Source organism: Lissotriton vulgaris, chromosome 11 (assembly GCF_964263255.1).
Source record: "Lissotriton vulgaris chromosome 11, aLisVul1.2, whole genome shotgun sequence".
Lineage (NCBI taxonomy): Eukaryota > Metazoa > Chordata > Amphibia > Caudata > Salamandridae > Lissotriton > Lissotriton vulgaris.
This window is the reverse complement of record NC_141699.1, coordinates 91831031-91850805: the sequence shown is the minus strand read 5'-3', so window position 1 is coordinate 91850805 and position 19775 is coordinate 91831031. Positions and strand designations below refer to the sequence as shown.

The 19775-nt window shown below is 47.8% G+C and overlaps 1 protein-coding gene across 1 annotated transcript in view; it reads right to left on the bottom strand.

The window, feature by feature from the left end:
• Positions 1–19775, bottom strand: part of LOC147679018 (solute carrier family 2, facilitated glucose transporter member 11-like) — a 649876-nt gene that overhangs the window by 193906 nt on the left and 436195 nt on the right. The window contains exons 8-9 of the mRNA XM_086942752.1: positions 17701–17811; positions 1735–1836 (exon numbers count right to left, since the gene is read on the bottom strand). Coding sequence (XP_086798878.1) covers positions 1735–1836; positions 17701–17811 — 213 coding nt within the window. The remainder of the gene's footprint in view (positions 1–1734; positions 1837–17700; positions 17812–19775) is intronic.

Below are 19775 nucleotides of genomic sequence, written 5' to 3'. Positions count from 1 at the left end.
AGTACATTTTGAAACCACTTTTTATAGCAGACTTTCTAGGAGGTTAATTGGAATCAGCATACTGTGCTTCGAAGGTGAAGCTAACAAGTTAAGCAGCCGAAGAGAGGCATTCTTATGTTATTTTTTGGTTTTACCATCACGCCAAATATTAGAAAAGAAAACACGAAGGGGCTTATTTACAAACCCCTTGCGTCACCCCTACATCACTTTTCTCATGTTAAAAATTACGCAAAAGTGGAGATAGTGGCTTGTAAATCTGCCCCACATAATCTTTTACCCAAAGAGTCATTCCTTGCATTCTGTATTAGTATTATGGTGCAATATGTATGCCTTAAAAGATGGGTACGACACTACGGTGTAATATTTACTTGTATTTTAATTGATGTTATCTAAACAAATTCTTACCATGCTGTGAATCTATTAGTTTTTTTTATCAAAAATTCATAAATAGATTGTTTATAAAGCTTTGTAACACTGAGTTGTGCCTCATAGGAATCTTAAGTTATATTACTCATTTTATAGTCTGAATGTAATCAGAAAAAATGATTAGCTTAACATCGGAGTCAGATATTAAATTCAAACTAAACGAGTACTTATCGAAAATATTTTTTTTTCTTAATAAGTATTAATGGACGTTTTTCCTTGACTGTCCAAAATAAATGGATGAACTAGGAATTGTGCTATGGTCATCAATTGAATATCGATGCACATTTAATGAAAATGTATCCTCACTGATAAAACTGCATTGTGAATATTGGTCCTATTTTACGATGTTGGGTGGACCGCCAGCGACAGACCATCAGTGGCGGTCTACCTGACATCCAGGGCATTTATTTATTTTAGAGATTTTTAGAGCACGCAGCTACCCCCAGCGGGGGTGTCCCGGCGCTGTGGACGGCACGGGCAAGAACCAAGAAGTTAGTAGCTGGAGAACAGTCATGTCTTGAGTTTACATCTGAACTGAGATTCTAACTCAATCAGTCGAATACTCAGCGGGAGGGAGTTTCAAAATTTAGATGAAACCACCTCGAAGGAGGAGGCAGGGCATTGATTTGACCGTCGCATTTAGCTGCAGCCGGATGGGCCGGAGGTTGGGGCGCAAAGACTGCCACCTCCAGCAGGATCCAAGATCCCACCAGGCAACAGCCGGAATCCTATCCCTTCAATGGTAGGGATTAGGATGTCCCTTTACGACTGCCTTTTATGAGGGTCCCACAACCATGAGAAGGCAGATGGAAATAAAAAGTCAGGGTCCCCAAGGTGGGCTCCCAACCCCTCTGGGCCATTGCTAAGTGGCCCTGGGGGCACATGTAGTGCGCCCCACGCATCCATGTACTTTGTGCCAGGCACCATATGGTGCCTGGCATACAGTGCATGGATGTGCACAAATCGTCCCTTTCTACTGTGGCTTGTGCTGCGACCCCTTTTCCTGGGATGCAGCACAACACACCAACTGCACCGCGGTCATAGGTCGGATGGTCCCCTGCCGAATACGATGATGGTAGGCCGTCCGACCAACTTTCACTGTAATTAGGGCCATAGAATTTTATAAATAACCATTCACAGAACACAACATCTGCTACAGTGAAGTCCCTTCATTCTGAAATCCAACCCATTTCTGGTGCAGACTCCTGAGAACCCTGATAACATTAAAATAAATTCAGTTGTGCAGGATGTTACTCAAGCAGTAAGCTGCTCGGCTCTCATGTAAGAGTCCTGGACTATCTCTTGTACCTTCAGTGTGAGTGTGGCAGTCAGCAGTCCTAGGATCACAGTGATTGATGCGTAGCCACCCACAAGTAAGGTCCTTCTCCCAAAATACTCGATCACGCAACCCTGCAAGAAAAAATAACAACCACTGGTCAGAAAACACTATGAAAGTTTATTTTTAAAACTGCAAATTGTTAGGGGTAATTCACAGACTTTTGGCCATTCAACGGTATGCTCGTAATGCAGCCCAATTTCCCCAATGACTGCATGGCGGAATTCTTTCTTCATAAGCGGCTTGCCTACAGTAATTTGGTAAGCAAGAATTGGCATCCCCTAGCAGAATTTTTTGGGTGCTAGAAGGGCATATGCAAGATGTTCACAATGTGGGTGATCACGACCATTCGCGATGAAAAAGCTGCCACTCGAGTAGAAAACTACTTGAGCTGCAGCAAAGAACCAGCACACCACGTGGTGCCATACACGTTTATTTTGCAGCATGGAACAAGCTCCTGGCACTAAAAATCAGCTGGAGTAGCGTTATGTGCTGATCTTGGGGTGTTTTCATGTACCTCCACACAACTCCGAGAAGTGAAATTCTGCGAGTTCCACCCACCCCTATAAATTTTATACTAATGAAAGACTATAATGGTTTCAATCAGGAAACTGACATTTTGGAACAGCAGTTCTTTTTTTTCTTTTTTATATCTTTTTATTAAACCAGCTCATTAGACATTACACAGCAGAATATATACACATGTATACAACCAGGTTGACTTGATAACAAAGATATATCTTGGAGGGGTCATTTAATCACAGTCATCTTAAAAGAAATCATAATTCTACCCTAAGCGCGGAGTGGATTATAGCAGGCTTACTGTCTTTCATTGTGGGATAAGTGTGTCTGTGTGTAAGGGGCATTTGGCCCTCTCTATGCACCTCTGTAGCTTCGCCAGGGGGACCATATTTTTCCCATTTCTTCAGGCATCTCCGAATTTTATACACTACTTCCTCAGCTCGATGGCACCAGTCTAGGTCGATCTCCCATTCCGCCACTGACGGGGGCAGGAGCACAACCCAGTGCCAACAGCATTTCTTAACCTTTGACTTTGAGGACCCCTGCTTAATCATTACTGGAATTTGGTAACCCCATCCCCATAACAGATTTGGAATCTGGGGAGTCCCCCACTGAGACATAATTGGAAGCCGGAGAGTCTGTCTAAGTGATTTCAATATTTTGAACCTCAAAACAATACACAAAAGGTAGAAACAAGCATTCAGCAAACAAATGCACAAATGTTTAGATATTTTATTTATTTGATGAACAAATATAAAAATGTTAAAAAAAATAGAATGGGAAGTGTGGAGCATTTCTAAATTCAATTGAGGTTGCTCATCATACATACTGTATTATGTTTGATGTTCTTGCACTGCTCTAATAAATACATTTGAGGAACTTTTTATTAGTTCAGATTTCTTCACACTTACAGAACATTAAAAAAAATCAGTTTTACATTTTGCTTCTTTAGTTGTATATACTTTATTATTCTATTCATATTATTTAATTTCCACACAATTGAGCACCCCCTGAGTAGGCAACCACAGATCAAGAAACACTAAGGGGTCCATTAGGATGTCGGGCGGTGGCACCACTGCGGTGTTGGCGGTGTGGAAAAATGCATTTTTCTGCCCACGAGCAGCGCTACTCATGTCCGCCATATTAGTATGGCCAAACATAAGCCATTTCACGTCTGCCGTGGTGCGACGTGCACCGCCATCAAAGTGCGCCTGCTGCCGCCGCGGTGGGAGCCTTTGGAGACTCAACGCCGTATGGAATGACGTCTGCCCCGCTCCACAAATTAGGATGCCTCAAACAAGCAGATGCACCGCAGTGGAGAAACCACACAATCAAAGATGGGGGTAGCTCGACAGAGGAGTGCAAAACCGGAGTCCCGGTCCACACCACTCAGTCACGACCGCCATGAACCCAGCTCTACATGTTTTTCCGGTGCTGTACCTTCTACATCACCAGCAAATCATGGACCGCCGCGGACACCGCTGCAGGTACTCAATTACACAAACACAACACTCAACAAATGGGCTGACACAGGGTCCAAATCCACCCTGCTGGGGACAGGAACACATCCACAAGAGTACCCACACATGACCCACCTGCCACCAAGTCACCCTTCCGGTTCCTGGACACATATCTTCCGCGACCATGCAGCAATGTCCCGCTCACGCCACCACAGCGGTGAACACAAGGGAATACATGCGCACAATGCAGAAGGCAGGGCCACTGCCAGACATGGGCAGGGCACAAAGACCGCAGGACACACCTCCTACCACCACACATTTACACGCCCCTAAAGGCACATGCCATGTGCCCCTCCTGTACACCCCCATGCACAACAACAAGCCAGGTCAAACCACACCCTGCACCACACAACAAATAACCAGGGATACAGCCACTGCATGAGTGGCTGCACAAGAACACACAACACACAGCACAGTAGCAAAGGCGGGGAAACATACACACCACAATACCACCACACTCAGGGAAACAAAAATTGAGTACAAGCACCAAATGAACACATACAAGGAACAAACATACAAATGGACACACAGGCTGCATAGTCACACAGACATTCACATTCCACAGACTGACACACAGACACATACACACCCCAAATGCCAACAGCATTGGAGCACAACAAATAGGAAAGCCAAAGTGGGATGCACACAAATGGAAGGCCATGGAGACACACAACAAGTATGTGCACATCACATGCAAGACAAGGAACACAGAACACCCCCCCTCAGACCATCAAACCACACATGGATGGTACAGTCAGTGAAGTGAAACCACAGACATCACAGTGCAAGAACACAGGGAGACAGCAAGGCAGACCCTGTATAGGCACAAAGATGAAAGGAAGGCCCTGAAGTCAAACTTTGAACAGCCACACATGTATACAACTACTTCACAGGAGTACACCAACAGCACAACACACTGGGCCCATTAACACACTCCATGACTGCCAAAGACCAGGAGGAATGTACACACAATACTCCCCTCACACCAGCAGCACACAACACCAGTACCACACACACTGAAGACTGACAATACTTGCCAGTCTATACACACACAAACAAACACACACCCTGGGTGTAGCCACAAACATCACATACACACAGGGATGCCTGAACAAATGTCTGCATAAAAACAACTGACAAACACATAACCCAACAGAAACACACATAGAACCACAACAAAAACAGACAAGCCCTGTGTAGCCAAACTGTTGAAAGGCAATGGGAGTACAGACACAACAGGAGTGCACAACCTCAACAGTCAGGAACAATTCACAGACAACATACCACAACACATACAAGAAGTGCACCATCACAGAACAACACAGCCACATCAAATAAACAATGGATGCACAGGAAAACAAATCACAGAGCAAACACAGCAGAACATCAGGAGATGAACACCAGGCAATGACAAAGCAACATACACCCACAGCACTGCATGCACAACAAGCAGTGTGTGCACACCAAGCATACCAGGCACACACAGACATGAGTGACACAACATCAACCCACATAACACAAATCAGCACTGCACAAGGAGAACAGCACACCCAGGAAGTGACACAACACCACAACCAACACACATGCATCCAACACAACATCAACAGATGCACACGTCTTGGATACAAAGGTGGAATCAACTTGACCAGATGACTGGGCAGCACACACAGTTGAACAGCAGATGAGCAACCAATGACTGACAAGCAACACAAGAACATCACAAATAAACAATTGGGGAAATATCCTGAGTGGCACATTGCTCCTGGCCAAAGAACTGCATCACAAAGCAAAGTGGCACAAATGAAGTGGTGAGGAGGCACACACACTTGTAAACCATGCGGACAGCTGACATCTAAGTGAAGTGTACTGCACGTAAGTAGTGGACACGGCAGGAGTGCACCATACACAAATAGAGGAAGTGCAGACCCATAAGGGTAGGCATCTGAAGCACAGATAGTGGATGGCATGACACCACACACAACATGCCATACTGGAGGCAAAAAGGTACCATGTGACAACAATGCATGAAAAAACACAACCACAATGGCAGTGAGGAGCAACAGGTCTGCAGAGTCTCCACAAATAGTATCAAGACACATGGATGATCAACAAAACACAACACTGACTTGCCAGTCACACACTCTGCATACTCGCAAGTGACAAAAACAACAAGTAGGAGTCAGACAGAACTGCATGGACACACCAACACAGTGCACAGTGCACCGCATACAACTCACACATGTGCATACAACCACATCCACAGATCTGAACAATCCAAAAAACACGCACCCACCTCCTGGGTAATACGTGTGTATAGTTGACAATGCAGGGGCACACACGTATCAACATTCCCTACAAAGTCACCCCTTTAACACTGCACACTTCTTGACTACCCAAGAGCACACATCTGTAGGCCATGGGACCAGGATGACTGGCAAGATGACCACACACATATACTGCTGGCCACACATAAAGGAAGAACACACATACATGATGACAATGGCCAGCCTGCCTGCAAACCTGTGGATAGAATCACACTCTGTGCTGGCAGTGCCCCCCAACCTGACATGTGAAGAATATAGCTAACATTAACAAATGTTGGGAAGGCGGAGGTACTTTGGACACCAGATTGGTGGCCCACTGTACTGGGGGAAACCCCTTTCCCTACAAAGCAGGTCAGGAATCTGGGAAATTCTGGTAGACAGCAAACTATCTTCCGAAGATCATGTAAAATCACTTTTGGGCACCTGTTTTGGAATCCTCAAGATACTGAGAAAGGTATTTTCCTGGATCCCCCTGGGTGCAAGAAAGACCCTGATTCAGGCGCTTATTATAAGCAGGTTGGACTATGGTAACGCCCTAGTGGTCGAAGCCAGTGAAGAACTGTTCACTAGGCTCCAAGTGCTGCAAAATACTGCAGTGAGTATGGTCTTGAATAAACCTAGACGTTCCCCTGGCGACCTTTGCTCCAAACCCTACACTGGCTGCACATCAAAAAAGAGAAGTTTTCAAACATTTCACATTGGTGTTTAAGGCAAATCTAGGCCTGGGGCCAGCATACTTTAGGAAGAAGAAGAGGCCTTATGTCCCTTCTCGCCTCCTCAGGTCAAGCAATCAAAACCTGTTAGTGCCATGCAAGATCAATAAATCTAGAAGGGGAGGGCGTGCATTTTCCCATCTTGCCCCCTTTCATTGGAACAGGATACCGCAAGAGATATGTCTCTGTACCTCTCTGGGACACTTTAAAAAAGCCCGAAAGCCTGGATGTTTTAAGGGTTTGCATTGCTCATGGAACCTTCTAGTGTCATGCCAAGGCGCCGAGAGGTCCCCTAAGGGATGATCTGCTGTGCCATACAAGTGTTAAATAAATAAATAAAATAAAACATTATGAAAATGACAAGTTCATTACATGTTAGATTGACATCATAGACACTACAAGTATCAGGGTCAGGAAGAACTGAATTCCCTGTCACCTCAGTAAAAAAAAGAGTAAGTGAGCCAAGACATTGGCAATGTTGAAGTGGCACACAGAGCATGGGGCACAGTAAACCATATACATACACCAAAAGAACTTTATTCAGTAGGGACACTGACAAAAACAGACAACAGGAGTAACTATCTTTTTTCAAATATTGCACAGATAGGCACCAAGAGGAGATAAGAGCAAGGCACAAAATGCAGAGCACATCTATAAGAATCTGCACAGGCAAGGGCAAAACAGCAATGCCAGTGGCCAGTTCAGGGAGCACAGCCTGTCCAGGAGAAGCTGCACAGGGAATAATTGAACACAGCAAAGAGCAACAAGGCCAGAGGCCAAAATGAATTGCAGAGCATGTCCATGAGAATCTGCACAGGCAAGGGCAAAACAGCAAGGCCAGTGGTCAGGTCAGGGAGCTCAGCATGTCCAGGAGAAGCTGCACATGGAATCGTTGAACACAGCAAAGAGCAACAAGGTCAGAGACCAAAACCATTTGCAAAGCATGTCCATGAGAATCTGCACATGCAAGGGCAAAACAGCAAGGTCGGTGGCCAGTCCAGGGAGCACAGCATGTCCAGGAGAAGCTGCACAGGGAATAGTTGAACACTGCAAAGAGCAACGAGGCCAGAGGCCAAAACAAATTGCAGAGGATGTCCATGAAAAGCTGCACAGGCAAGGGCAAAACAGCAAGGCCAGTGGCCAGTCCAGGGTGCAGAGTGAGTACATGAGAAGCTGCACAGGCAAGGACAAAACAGCAGGGAAGGACAAGGCCAATGGGCATGGCAAAGTGCAGAGTGAGTACATGAGAATCTGCCCAGGCAAGGGCAAAACAACAGTGAAGGACAAGGCCAGTGGCCATGCCAAAGTGCAGAGTGAGCACATGAGAATCTGCACAGGCAAGGGTAAAACAGCAGTGAAGGCAAAGGCCAGTGGGCATGGCAAATTGCAGAGTGAGCAAATGAGAAGCTGCACAGGGAATGTGTGCGACTGTACCTTTCCATGGTCAGCAACACAGTCAGGGGGTAACAATGGGCAGTACAGGCCCACCTGTGTGAGAGACAGGTGTGTGAATGTGACCACCACTCAGACTGGCTTTCAGGTGACTGGGAGCTGGCTGTGTGTCGGGGACAGTTGGAGCTCTTGACCGGGGAGAGAGTGGCCCAGCTGAGGTAGGCTTGGCAAGCCGGCGGGCTGCTTGGACCAGGTGGTGTAGTGGCACGTGGAGGTGGAGGTGGAGTCATGCTGACGTGAGCCACAGTGGGGCTGGATGATTGTGGAGGGGTACCTTTCCACTTCTTGGGGAGTCTAAATGGCTTCACTCTCTTGGTAGGAGTTGGAGGTGGGGCGGACACAACAGGCACACTCTCCAACAAAGCTGCATCCGGTGCACATGCTGACACTCCCTCTGGGGACGTGCTGGATCCAGCGGATCACTTCTCCTGGCTTTGCCTTTGCCCCTCCATCCCCTGTTTACCAGGTGTTACCCATACAGTGCCCTCCTTCCCCTGCTACAATGGGCTTGGAATGGGAGTCGAGGTGGTGGGTGAATCTGCCTTATTATATATATGAATTCATACCATGTGGAACTATAGATGCATATTTAACTGAACGAAATGTAGGCAAATACTACCTGAATTTGTGGGTTGTATGAAAAGTATAAGGTTCCATATTAGATTTTACATATATGAAGTATAAATTGAACAAATATGTAACAATTTGCGAGGTTGTTGATTCTAAAATTTAATTTTTCTGTTGATGACAGATTGGCCACGGGGTATTTTCTATGTGTTGTGTCCCCCACTACCTCAGCATCAGAGCCCTGATTAAGGTGCGCCTGTAGACCTGGGCTGTGCACCGAAACGCGCGTTGGCATTACATGTTTCTTGGATCCTGTCTCATCAACTTGGACTCTCTGGCAGTTTGCTATGAAGATCCCACAGGATCCTATCATTATTGTTGTCACTCTGGGGATTACGTTGAAAAATGTGTATATAGTGTCTGGTATATTAGTGAGTGCTTGAGTGTGATTGAAAGAGAAGGATGTGTGTGTTTGCTGAGAGGCTATGTGGGGTGTTTGTATTGTGTATTTATTGAAGTATGTTTTATGAATTAATCTATCAATGTATTAGTGTACGAAGTATTTCAGATGAAGTTTGCACAAACATAATATGATAAAAAGAAAATAAAGATTTTATACTTCTATATTTGATATTTCTGTCTACCATGTGACCATTCTGCTGCTCTTTTGGTGAGTTCCTTGTTGTATGTTAAAAATATTGGACTCTTTATGGGCCATTGCTTGATCCGCTAGGGTGGACTTTCTCCCTTGCAGTAGTGAATCTGCCTTGGAGCCCTTCTTAGGTGTACCCGTGCCATGCACCAACTCCTCAGTGGACACAGAAACGGCATGCTTCTCTTTGCGATACGCTTTAGGGACAGGAGAGTCCTTATCTGGGGATGCCTCTGAGGCAAGTGAGCCTGAGGGCTTCTTCTTTGCTTTTTGGGCTTTGGTGTCACCTGACTGACCTTTGTCTTTGCTCTCTGGTGTGGCTTTGGTCTTCTGTGGGGATGGTGTCTGCGGCCGGGACCACTTGGGTTGTTGCTGCTGTGTGCTCCGTGTGCTATATTGTGACTTTCAAGTCTGTGGAGTCTGGTCAATATCGTAAGACGTGGCCACTACCAGGGGGTGGACAAAGGCCGCAGAGCTGGACTGGGAGTATGTGCCTTTTGAAGGGCAGATGTCACTGTGGAGGATAAAGCCTGGACAGTCCGGTGCATCCCACCCACGTCTGAATGTATGCCCTCTATGAAAGCAAACACCTGGGCCAATTTTTTGTCATGGTCAATGAAGGCATTTAGGAGAGCTGTCTGGCCTACACACAGCTAGCGCAAAAGCTCCACAGACTCAGCACTGATGGCAGCAGGGGGGTTAGGAGCAGGGGCAGTGGTGCCAGGAGTGAAGGAAACTCTTCCCCTCTTACTGAGGCGGACACGGGCAGCACCAGACGAAGTGGCTGGGAGGGTGGGCACTGGCCACTGTGTGGTTGAAGATGGTGCAGAGTCCCCGTCCCCTGTGCCCACCAACATGGATGCAACCCTGCAGGCATCAGATGATGTGGTACTTTGCGACTCAGGCTTGGGATTTCTCCAGCAGACTCCTGTCCCCCTCTGAGGCGTGGTGACATCTGGGTCACTGGGCTCCTGTGCAGCTGTTGCGCTAGTTTTACCCCCACTGGTGTCCGTCTCCTGTCCCTCTGTGACCACAGGAGATTTTGCATGAGAGAGAGAGAGATGTAGGGTCAGGTCAGTGGCAGCAACAGAACATACCTAGGCAAGCAATGCATTACAAAAGATGATCAAATCTACATGTTGCACACCACCCTCTGCAATCACATCACGGCAATTCACTTTATAGTCAAGTCAAGTCAAGTCAAGAGATTTATATAGAACGCTACATACCCATAGGGTCTCAAGGCGCTAGAGGAAGGGTGGGGAATTATTTGTCGAATATCCAAGTTTTAAGTTGTTTTCTGAATGCTAGGTGGTTCTGAGTAAGGCGAAGGTGAGTGGGAAGTGAGTTCCAGTTTTTAGCTGCCAGGTAGGAGAAGGATCTACCTCCCATGGTGGTTTTGTTGATGCGAGGTACAGTGGCAAGGGCTTGGTTGGAGGATCGTAGCTGACGGGAGGGAGTGTAGAAGGACAGACGTGTGTCGAGGCATTCTGGTCCAAGTTCGTAAAGTGCTTTGTGTGCGTGGGTTAGGAGGCGGAATGTAATCCTCTTATTGACGGGGAGCCAGTGGAGGTTTTTCAGGTGACCAGAGATGTGTCCTTTACACGGGATGTCTAGTATGATCCTGGCTGAAGCGTTCTGGATGCATTGGAGTTTTTTCTGGAGTTTTGCGGTGGTACCGGCGTATAGTGTGTTTCCGTAGTCCAGTCGGCTCGTAACCAGTGCGTGGGTGACCGTTTTTCTAGTTTCGGTGGGGATCCAGCGAAATCTTTTTTTGAGCATGCGAAGAATGTTGAAGCAAGATGATGAATCGGCGTTGACTTGTCTGGTCATCGAGAGTGAGGAGTCCAAGATGACGCCCAGGTTCCGTGCGTGGTCCGTCGGGATGGGTGCTTTTCCAAGGGCTTCTGGCCACCAGGAGTCATCCCAGGCCGAGGGGGAGGTGCCTAGGATGAGGTCTTCTGTTTTGTCTGAGTTCAGTTTCAGACGGATGTGCTTCATCCACTCGGCTACTTCTTTCATTCCTTCGTGTAAGTTGGTTTTGGCGGTGTTAGGGTCTTTGGTGAGTGATAAGATCAGTTGCGTGTCATCCGCGTAGGAGATGATGTTGAGATTGTGTTGGCGAGCGATGGCCGCAAGGGGGCTCATGTATACATTGAAGAGGGTGGGGCTGAGTGACGATCCTTGTGGCACGCCGCAGATGACTTCAGAGGCCTCTGACTTGAATGGTGGGAGGCGGACTCTCTGGGTTCTTCCAGTGAGGAACGAGGTGATCCATTCCAGTGCTTTTCCTTGGATTCCTACGTTTCTGAGGCGCTGTAGAAGGGTGCTATGGCAGACTGTGTCGAAGGCAGCGGAGAGGTCGAGGAGGATGAGGGCGACTGTGTCTCCATTGTCTAGTAGAGTTCGGATGTCGTCTGTTGCTGCGATGAGGGCGGTCTCAGTGCTGTGTTTGGCTCGGAAGCCGGACTGTGAGGGGTCGAGGGATTTGTTGGTTTCGAGGAAGGAGGCGAGTTGGTTGTTGACAGCTTTCTCGATGACTTTGGCCGGGAATGGAAGAAGCGAGATGGGGCGGTAGTTTTTGAGTTCGGTGGGGTCAGCTGTGGGTTTTTTCAGAAGGGCGCTGAGTTCTGCGTGTTTCCAGCTTTCCGGGAAGGTGGCGGAGTAGAGGGAGCAGTTGATGACGTCTCGGAGGTGTGGAGCAATGATGGAGGCTGCTTTGTTGAAGATGTGGTGAGGGCATGGGTCAGTTGGGGATCCTGAGTGGATGGAGTTCATCAGGCGGATGGTGTCCTCAGTAGAGATGGGGTTCCAGTCATTGAGGATGTTCAAGGGGGGTGAGGGTGCGGCGGAAGGTTGAGTGGGTTGGTCTCCGAGTTGGTAGTCGAAGCTGTTGTGGATGTCTGCAATTTTGTCGTGGAAGAAGGAAGCTAGGGAGTCGCAGAGGGCTTGAGAGGGAGTGATGTCGTTGGAGTTGGCTGAAGGGTTGGTAAAGTCTTTGACAATGTTGAATAATTCCTTGCTGTTGTGAGCGTTGTTATCTAGACGATGTTTGAATGCGGCTTTCTTGGCAGAGCGGATTAGTTGGTGGTGTATGCGGGTGGCGTTTTTGAAGGCGTCCCTGGTGCTGGTGTTTAGGTCTTTTTTCCAGGCCTTCTCGAGGGAGCGACAGTGTTTCTTCGATTTCTTAAGATCATCGTTGAACCAGGAGGCGTTCTTGTTGCCTGGTTTGCTTTGACGTTTTTTCAAAGGTGCTAGGATGTCGGCGCTGTTGGATATCCGTTGGGTGAGGTTAGTGGCTGCTTGGTCGGGGTTTGAGGAGTGGACAGGAGGGTTTTGAAGAAGCGATGAGGAGATCTGGTCGATGGTGATTTTGTTCCAGTTTCTTCGCATGGTGGGTTGAGGATGGTTGTGGGTTGTGGTCTTATTGTATGTGAAGTGAACGCAGCTGTGGTCCGTCCAGTGAAGAGCTGTGGTGTGACTGAAGGAGACATGTTTGCTGGAAGTGAAGATAGGGTCGAGTGTGTGACCAGCAATGTGGGTGGGGGTAGTGACCAGTTGTTTGAGTCCGAGGTTGGCAAGATTGTCCAGAAGGGTGGTGGTGCTGTTGTCATTGTTCTTTTCAAGGTGAAAGTTGAGGTCTCCCAATAGAATGTAGTCCTCGGAGGGGAGGGCGTGTGGGGTGATAAAGTCAGTGATGTCGTCATTGAATTGGGCACGGGATCCTGGACAAGACTACCCCAATGCAGAAGAAACCTGAACAGCACAACTCAGACTGCAATGGCAATGGACAGCATTGAAAATTACCTTTGTCAGTACAGGTAGGGCAAGTGCGTGACACTGGCACCCAGCCAGCAGCCACTTACATGCCACTGCATCACACCACCAACATCACATAGGCCAGCGCCGGCATAGGCTCTGTACACATGCAGCCACTCCCAGCCAAATTCACCCTCCCCAAATACTCACCCCTGGCTTGCTGCTGACGCTCCTTCAAATGTGCATCTAGCTCAGGCTGAGTCACTGACAAGATGCAGTCCATTAGTGGTCATGCTGAGCCATGCCAAACGCCCAGTGCGCGGGAGCAGCCCCAAGGTCATCTCCGCCACGTTCTTTGCCAACCGGCTGATGTCATCCCACCTCTTGTGGCAATGGGTGCGCCGTCGGTTAGAGACCCCCAGAGCTCACACCTTGGTTGCAATGGCCCTCCAAACTGCCTTACGCTGGTGTACCTTGAGCTGCAGGCATGGAAGACACGAGGTGGAAATGATCAGTGATATAGTGTAATGTACCGACATCTATCAGTATAGCAGCAAGATACAGACTCATCACAAATGCAACAATAGATCTATCAGAGACTAGACTACATCTCACATGGGGCATCTGCATGGGACTTCTGCATGGGAAAAGCTGATGTAAATGCATACAGTTGTGAGGGGGAACACAGACCCTGCCCATCTCACACTGAAACCCCTATGTGGCCTTCCCACATCTCTAGTACATTGTTGGGTTGAGCAACACATACATCACATATCAACCTGTGTCTGGGGGTGGACTCACTATGTCCAAGACTGCACAGCACTCAATGTCCCTGCCCTGTGAATCAATAGCTGTGTCATGGGTGTTGCATTGAGGGACATGGACTCACAAATATGAATACCTCAACACAAGGCCTGTCGTGTGCAATCTACAGTGCTGAGATGGCGCAGAGCTGGAGTACAATGGGAAAATACTGAGGTAATACGCTGCAAGTGAAGTGATGTGTCCTTGTATTTGTGGGCAGGCACTGTGCTGGCCAACTGGGCTCACACTGAGATGGACAACAGGGGCACACACAGCCATTCAGCCAAGCAATCACTGTCCTGAATCCTGCATGAACAACCTTCTGCATCACTGTATGGCTGACAGCACAACACAGATCACTCATACCCACATCTGCAGGCAGGGAAACCTGTGACATTGGGACACACACCTTCACCCTGGAGACAGAATGTTTGGCAGTGCATGACACAAACCCACACTCTCAGGCACATACTGAAACAGTCCAACTACAAGTGTGCCCCCCCTGCCCTACACCTCCACTTTTGAGGACTTACTGTGACATTTGGGGCTCCATTCAGCCTTGGGTACTTTGTGAGCACCGCGTCCACCAGGACTTCCATCTCCTTGCTTGTGAATGGACGGGCATGGATTTTCTCTGTCCTTGCCATCACTGTGGACATGGAGCAACTGCGGTGGAATTGGGCGGTGAGGGGTATCTGGCAGCAAGGTCTGGAGGCAGCAGCAGGTCAGGGGTCTCAGGCAGCAGGCTCTAGAGGCAGCAGCAGCAGAGGGATCTCAGGCAGCATTGGTCCCTTGAGGCCGCAGCAGAAGTGGGGTCTCAGACAGCAGTCCCCGGAGTCAGCAGAAGAGGGGTTTCAGGCAGCAGTCCCTGGAGGCAGTAGCAGAAGAGGGGTCTTAGGCAGCAGGCTTTGGAGGCAGCAGCAGAAGAGGGGTCTCAGGCAGCAGTTCCTGGAAGCAGCAGCAGCAGAGGGGTGTCAGGCAGCAGTCCCTGGAGGCAGCAGCAGCAGCAGAGTGGTCTCAGGCAGCAGTTCCTTGAGGCAGCAGCAGAAGCTGGGTCTCAGGCAGGAGGCTCTGGAGGCAGCAGCAGAAGAGGGGTCTCATGCTGCAGTCCCTGGAGGCAGCAGCACCAGAGGGGTCGTAGGCTGCAGTCCCTGGAGGCAGCAGCAGAAGAGGAGTCTCAGGCAGCAGGCTCTGGAGGCAGCAGCAGCAGCAGAGGGTTCTCAGGAAGCAGGCTCTGGGAGCAGTGGCAATGTGAGGCTCCCTCCCACACATATATAGCCCCCTGGGGTTGTTTCAAAGGTGCCAAGCTGCAGCAATTGGTGGTCCAGGTCTCCCTCTTTCAAATGCATCCAGTGACCGCCTTCACGGTGGTGGAGCACGCCTACAGCGATTTTCAAAATTACATCATGCCACCGCAATCCACGTTCACATCGGCTGTAAGGGCACGCTCCATGGCGGTAATACACTGCAGGGTCCCGGTGTGCGCTACCGCGATGGTGCATCTTTCAAATGCATCCAATGACCGCCTCCACAGAGGTGCAGCATGCCTACCGCGATTTTCAAAATTGCATCATGCCACCGCAATCCACTTTCCCATTGGCTGTAAGGGCATGCTCCCTGGTGGTGATACACCGCTGGGGCCAGGCGATAGTGATCGTGATTTGGGTTGCGGAGCATGCCCACCGCCATTTGGGCATGGCTCCATGCCTATCACTACCGCACTTGTGTGAAAGAGGGGTGCTGATGACACACCGCTGGGGCCAGGCGGTAGTGATCGCGATTTGGGTGGCGGAGCATGCCCACCGCCATTTGGGCATGGCTCTATGCCTATCACTACCCCATTTGTGTGAATGGGGGGTGCTGGTGACACACCGCTGGGGCCAGGCAGTAGCAACTGCGATTTGTGGGTGCAGGGATGTGAGTGGTGGGTATGGTAGTGATGTGTATGATGTGTGATGTGCAGGGGGGTCGGTGATGCAGGTGTGGAAGTGGTGGTGGTGCTGTGTGTTGTGTGAGTAGTGCTGGTGTATTGCTTTGCCTATCCTTAGTTATGTGGCTTGGTGGTCTTCAGTCTTGGAAAGTTGCAAAGAATTGTGGTCAGGGAAGGGGCTGGTTTTATACTCAGCTACGTGGGTGTGTCCGAATAGGGTATTGCGCTCAAGTGTGTTGTCCTGGGTATTGTCTTTTTCTTTTTGCCATGTGTTTGTGTCATTGGGGTGTGTTTTGTGTATTTGGGGGCATGGCTAGTTTGCTATGTGCACTGTTTGGCCTCAATGTGGGTATTTCCTTCATCCGCAATATTTTCTACGAATCGTACTCAGGGGTGGCTATGCTGCAGCTCTTCCGCCGGCTCTACCATTCATTCCAGTGTATGACCGCAGCGGTCGGAAACAGCAGAACATACCGCGGGACCATCAGGGATATCCTAATTTTCCATGCAGTGTCTTCGCTATGCTTGAGGCGGGTTGGAGTTTTTCTGCAGCGTATCCGACCTTCGTGGATGGATTTTGGCCATCACTACCCTTTACGGGTGGTTTTTCTTGGCCCCGTTCCACCACAGTCTGTGTTTTTTGGCAGATGATCATAATTTGACCACCGGTTTTTCCACGGTACCGGCGGGAGGTTGTTTCCGCTTCCATGGCGGTCAGAGTGTTTTTTTCCGGCCGCCATCCTAATCGACCCCTAGGGCTTCCATGCACGAGGTGTCCAAGTGGAAGAAACATCAGCCTATGTGATGGGCCTTTACTCTTCAACAGTTTAGCGTTTGTGAGGTTTTGAGGGCAAGATAGACTCTACACACAGAACTCAACTCCCGGAGCGGGAGAGAGAGGGGGTCACAGGGAAAATATTTAAAGACCCAACCAGTTTCAATCCCCAATCCTACTAATAAATAACACAAGAAAACTGGTGGTCTAGAAGGGCAGATGATGGAAATCCTAGCTGACTTTTTCTCCCCTCCTCAGGGTTTCTCCTGGATTGAAGTCGCATTTGCGCCATTATTTTTTTACTAATTATTAATTGTCAGACATTCAAAACTATCTGGTTTTGATCCTGCTCGTACCCTTGTTCTGTGTCTACTTTTCTCTTCTTTCTAGACCACCAGTTTTCTTGTGTTATTTATTGGCAAGATAGACTCTGCCAGAGGTGGGGTCCATGGGTGCTATCACCAGGCAAGTAAGCTTCTCTAGCCAGGATAGGAGCCCATCCATCTCTGATGGGTATAGTAAACAGGCAAGCATGTTTAGAGGAATTAATCTTAATATTTGCTAAAGCAGGGCTAGACATAGTGCACACATTAAAGGTAATCTGGGCACAGACACTGGGAGGATCATATGAATTCTACACAGCAACCAGACAGAGGTTGGCAAGTAGTGGATGGTAAAGAGATTCAGATAGAGAAATTACAAAATTAATACAATGGTGCCCTATACATCTAACATAATATAACATCACATAACAAAACAAAACATAACATGAATATAGCAGAATATAGTCAAGAGAAAGGGATAAATGGAATAAGAGGCTCAACAATGAAGGGCATAGGAAAGTGGTGGTCATGGGAAATTGGCAGGCAACAGACTTTGAAACAGGGGGGGGATGTGGGAGCAGTTCCAGTTGTACTTACACACAAGATGGTTGTGAAGATCTCTGTGATGGCCATTCCAAGGGCCATATAGCGAATCTGACCACTGGCAATTCCAGTATTCTGGAAAACATCATAGGCATAGAAGTACACCTGGGAAGATGGAATATAAGAACACTTAAACTACAAGGATCAAAATGGATAGACAGAGAACCTACATATCTCACCAATGTTCCCATGCTTTTTGGCACATCCAATCAGTCCTACCAATTCTTGTTTTGAGTCTTACTGAGGTTTTATTGACAGGTCAGACACAACTATAAGTTTACCAGCTTAGCCTCTAGTCTCATTAGCACAGCAGAGGTTTCAGAATATTAATGAGATTTTCACATCAACAAACAATATTGCATCCAGAATATTGACTACCACTATATTGTGAAGATAAATAAATATGAATACATATAGATTCTTGCATTGACATCTATATCCTCAACGATATCTATGCACCTTATAGCCCAACATGCCTATGTAGATGTAAAGTTGAGAGTAGTAAGTCTGTACTTTATTGGTCATTTTAACTTCATGATACTGTGGTAGTAGATAGTTTTGATTAAAAAAAAATGTTTTAGGTCATTGAGAAAAGCATAATATTTTAAGGTACAACTGCACAGGTTGCATGTAACCCCTGGGAACAAACAGTGTAGGGAATGCAGCTGTCGTTCGACAGGTTCATAAATCATCAGTGTCTCTTCCAAGATGTTTGAAAAATATTAGATCAAAGTGCTTAGGGAATCTTTTAACATTAGCTCAAAACTGTGACAGTCTCATGCAATTAGAATTTTTAAATTTTGTGCACTTAATAGCATGAACTTAGCCCCAGAGCATTAGAGAGCCATACATGACCATCAGATTACATTACCCAAGGTAATTTTTTTATGCACAAGAAAATTAAGTGATCTGCCCAGAATCACAGGATGTTGAGCTGATGCCTGAATTCAATCCTAGTTCCCTAGTTTCAAAGCTGGTAGCTCAGGCAATAGGCCACACCCCGTCCTGCTCCTCTCCTTCTAAGGAGTAGCTAATTACACATTTACCACACACATGTGAAAATGTTGGGCCCTTATGTCATACTGGGGTCTCTCTTGTCTTTGTGATCACTTTAAATCACCATACCTGTGTGCCATTAGGTAATTCATTGCTGCAAGAACTTTCACTGAATCTATGTACTATTATAGTGCCTAAAGCTCTAGTGGCCCTCTTCTCTTAGAAAGTTCACTGCCCCACCATCTTAAATTTGTTTTATAATTCAGGGGCGCATGACTTGGCCAGCCAGTATGGTGGACACATTAATCAGAGTTCTGCTGATTCGGCCTTGGCCTACTGGCGTGCTGCATACATTTCATAACTGCAATCAACTATGAGGCATTGCATACATCCTGCATAGATCTTGGAAGGTGTATTGGCTGCCAGATCCTGGTGAAGTGCAGCCTAGCTGAGACCAGAACAAGAAAGAGCCTCATGGAACCTTTTTGGATGCTCCCAAGGTCCTGCAGCAAGCATGAGTGCCTTGGTTTTTCGCTGAGATAGCAGAATAGGCATGGCTGTGTGGATGTCACTACCTAGTCAAGTCAAGTCAAGTCAAATAATTTTTATAGCGCACTACATACCCAGAGGGTCTCAAGGCGCTTGATGGGGTGGGGAATTACTTGTCGAATATCCAGGTTTTCAGTTGCTTTCTGAATGCTAGATGGTTCTGAGGGAGGCGAAGGTGAGTGGGAAGTGAGTTCCAGGTTTTAGCTGCCAGGTAGGAGAAGGATCTTCTTCCCATATTAGTCTTGTTGATGCGAGGTACAGTGGCAAGGGCTTGGTTGGAGGAGCGTAGCTGGCGGGGGGGGTGTAGAAGGAAAGTCGAGTGTTGAGGCATTCGGGTCCAAGTTCGTAAAGTGCTTTGTGTGCGTGGGTTAGGAGGCGGAATGTTATCCTCTTATTGACGGGGAGCCAGTGGAGGTCTTTCAGGTGACCAGATATGTGGTCGTTACGCTGGATGTCTAGTATGAGTCTGGCTGATGCGTTCTGGATGCGTTGGAGTTTTTTCTGAAGTTTTGCGGTGGTGCCGG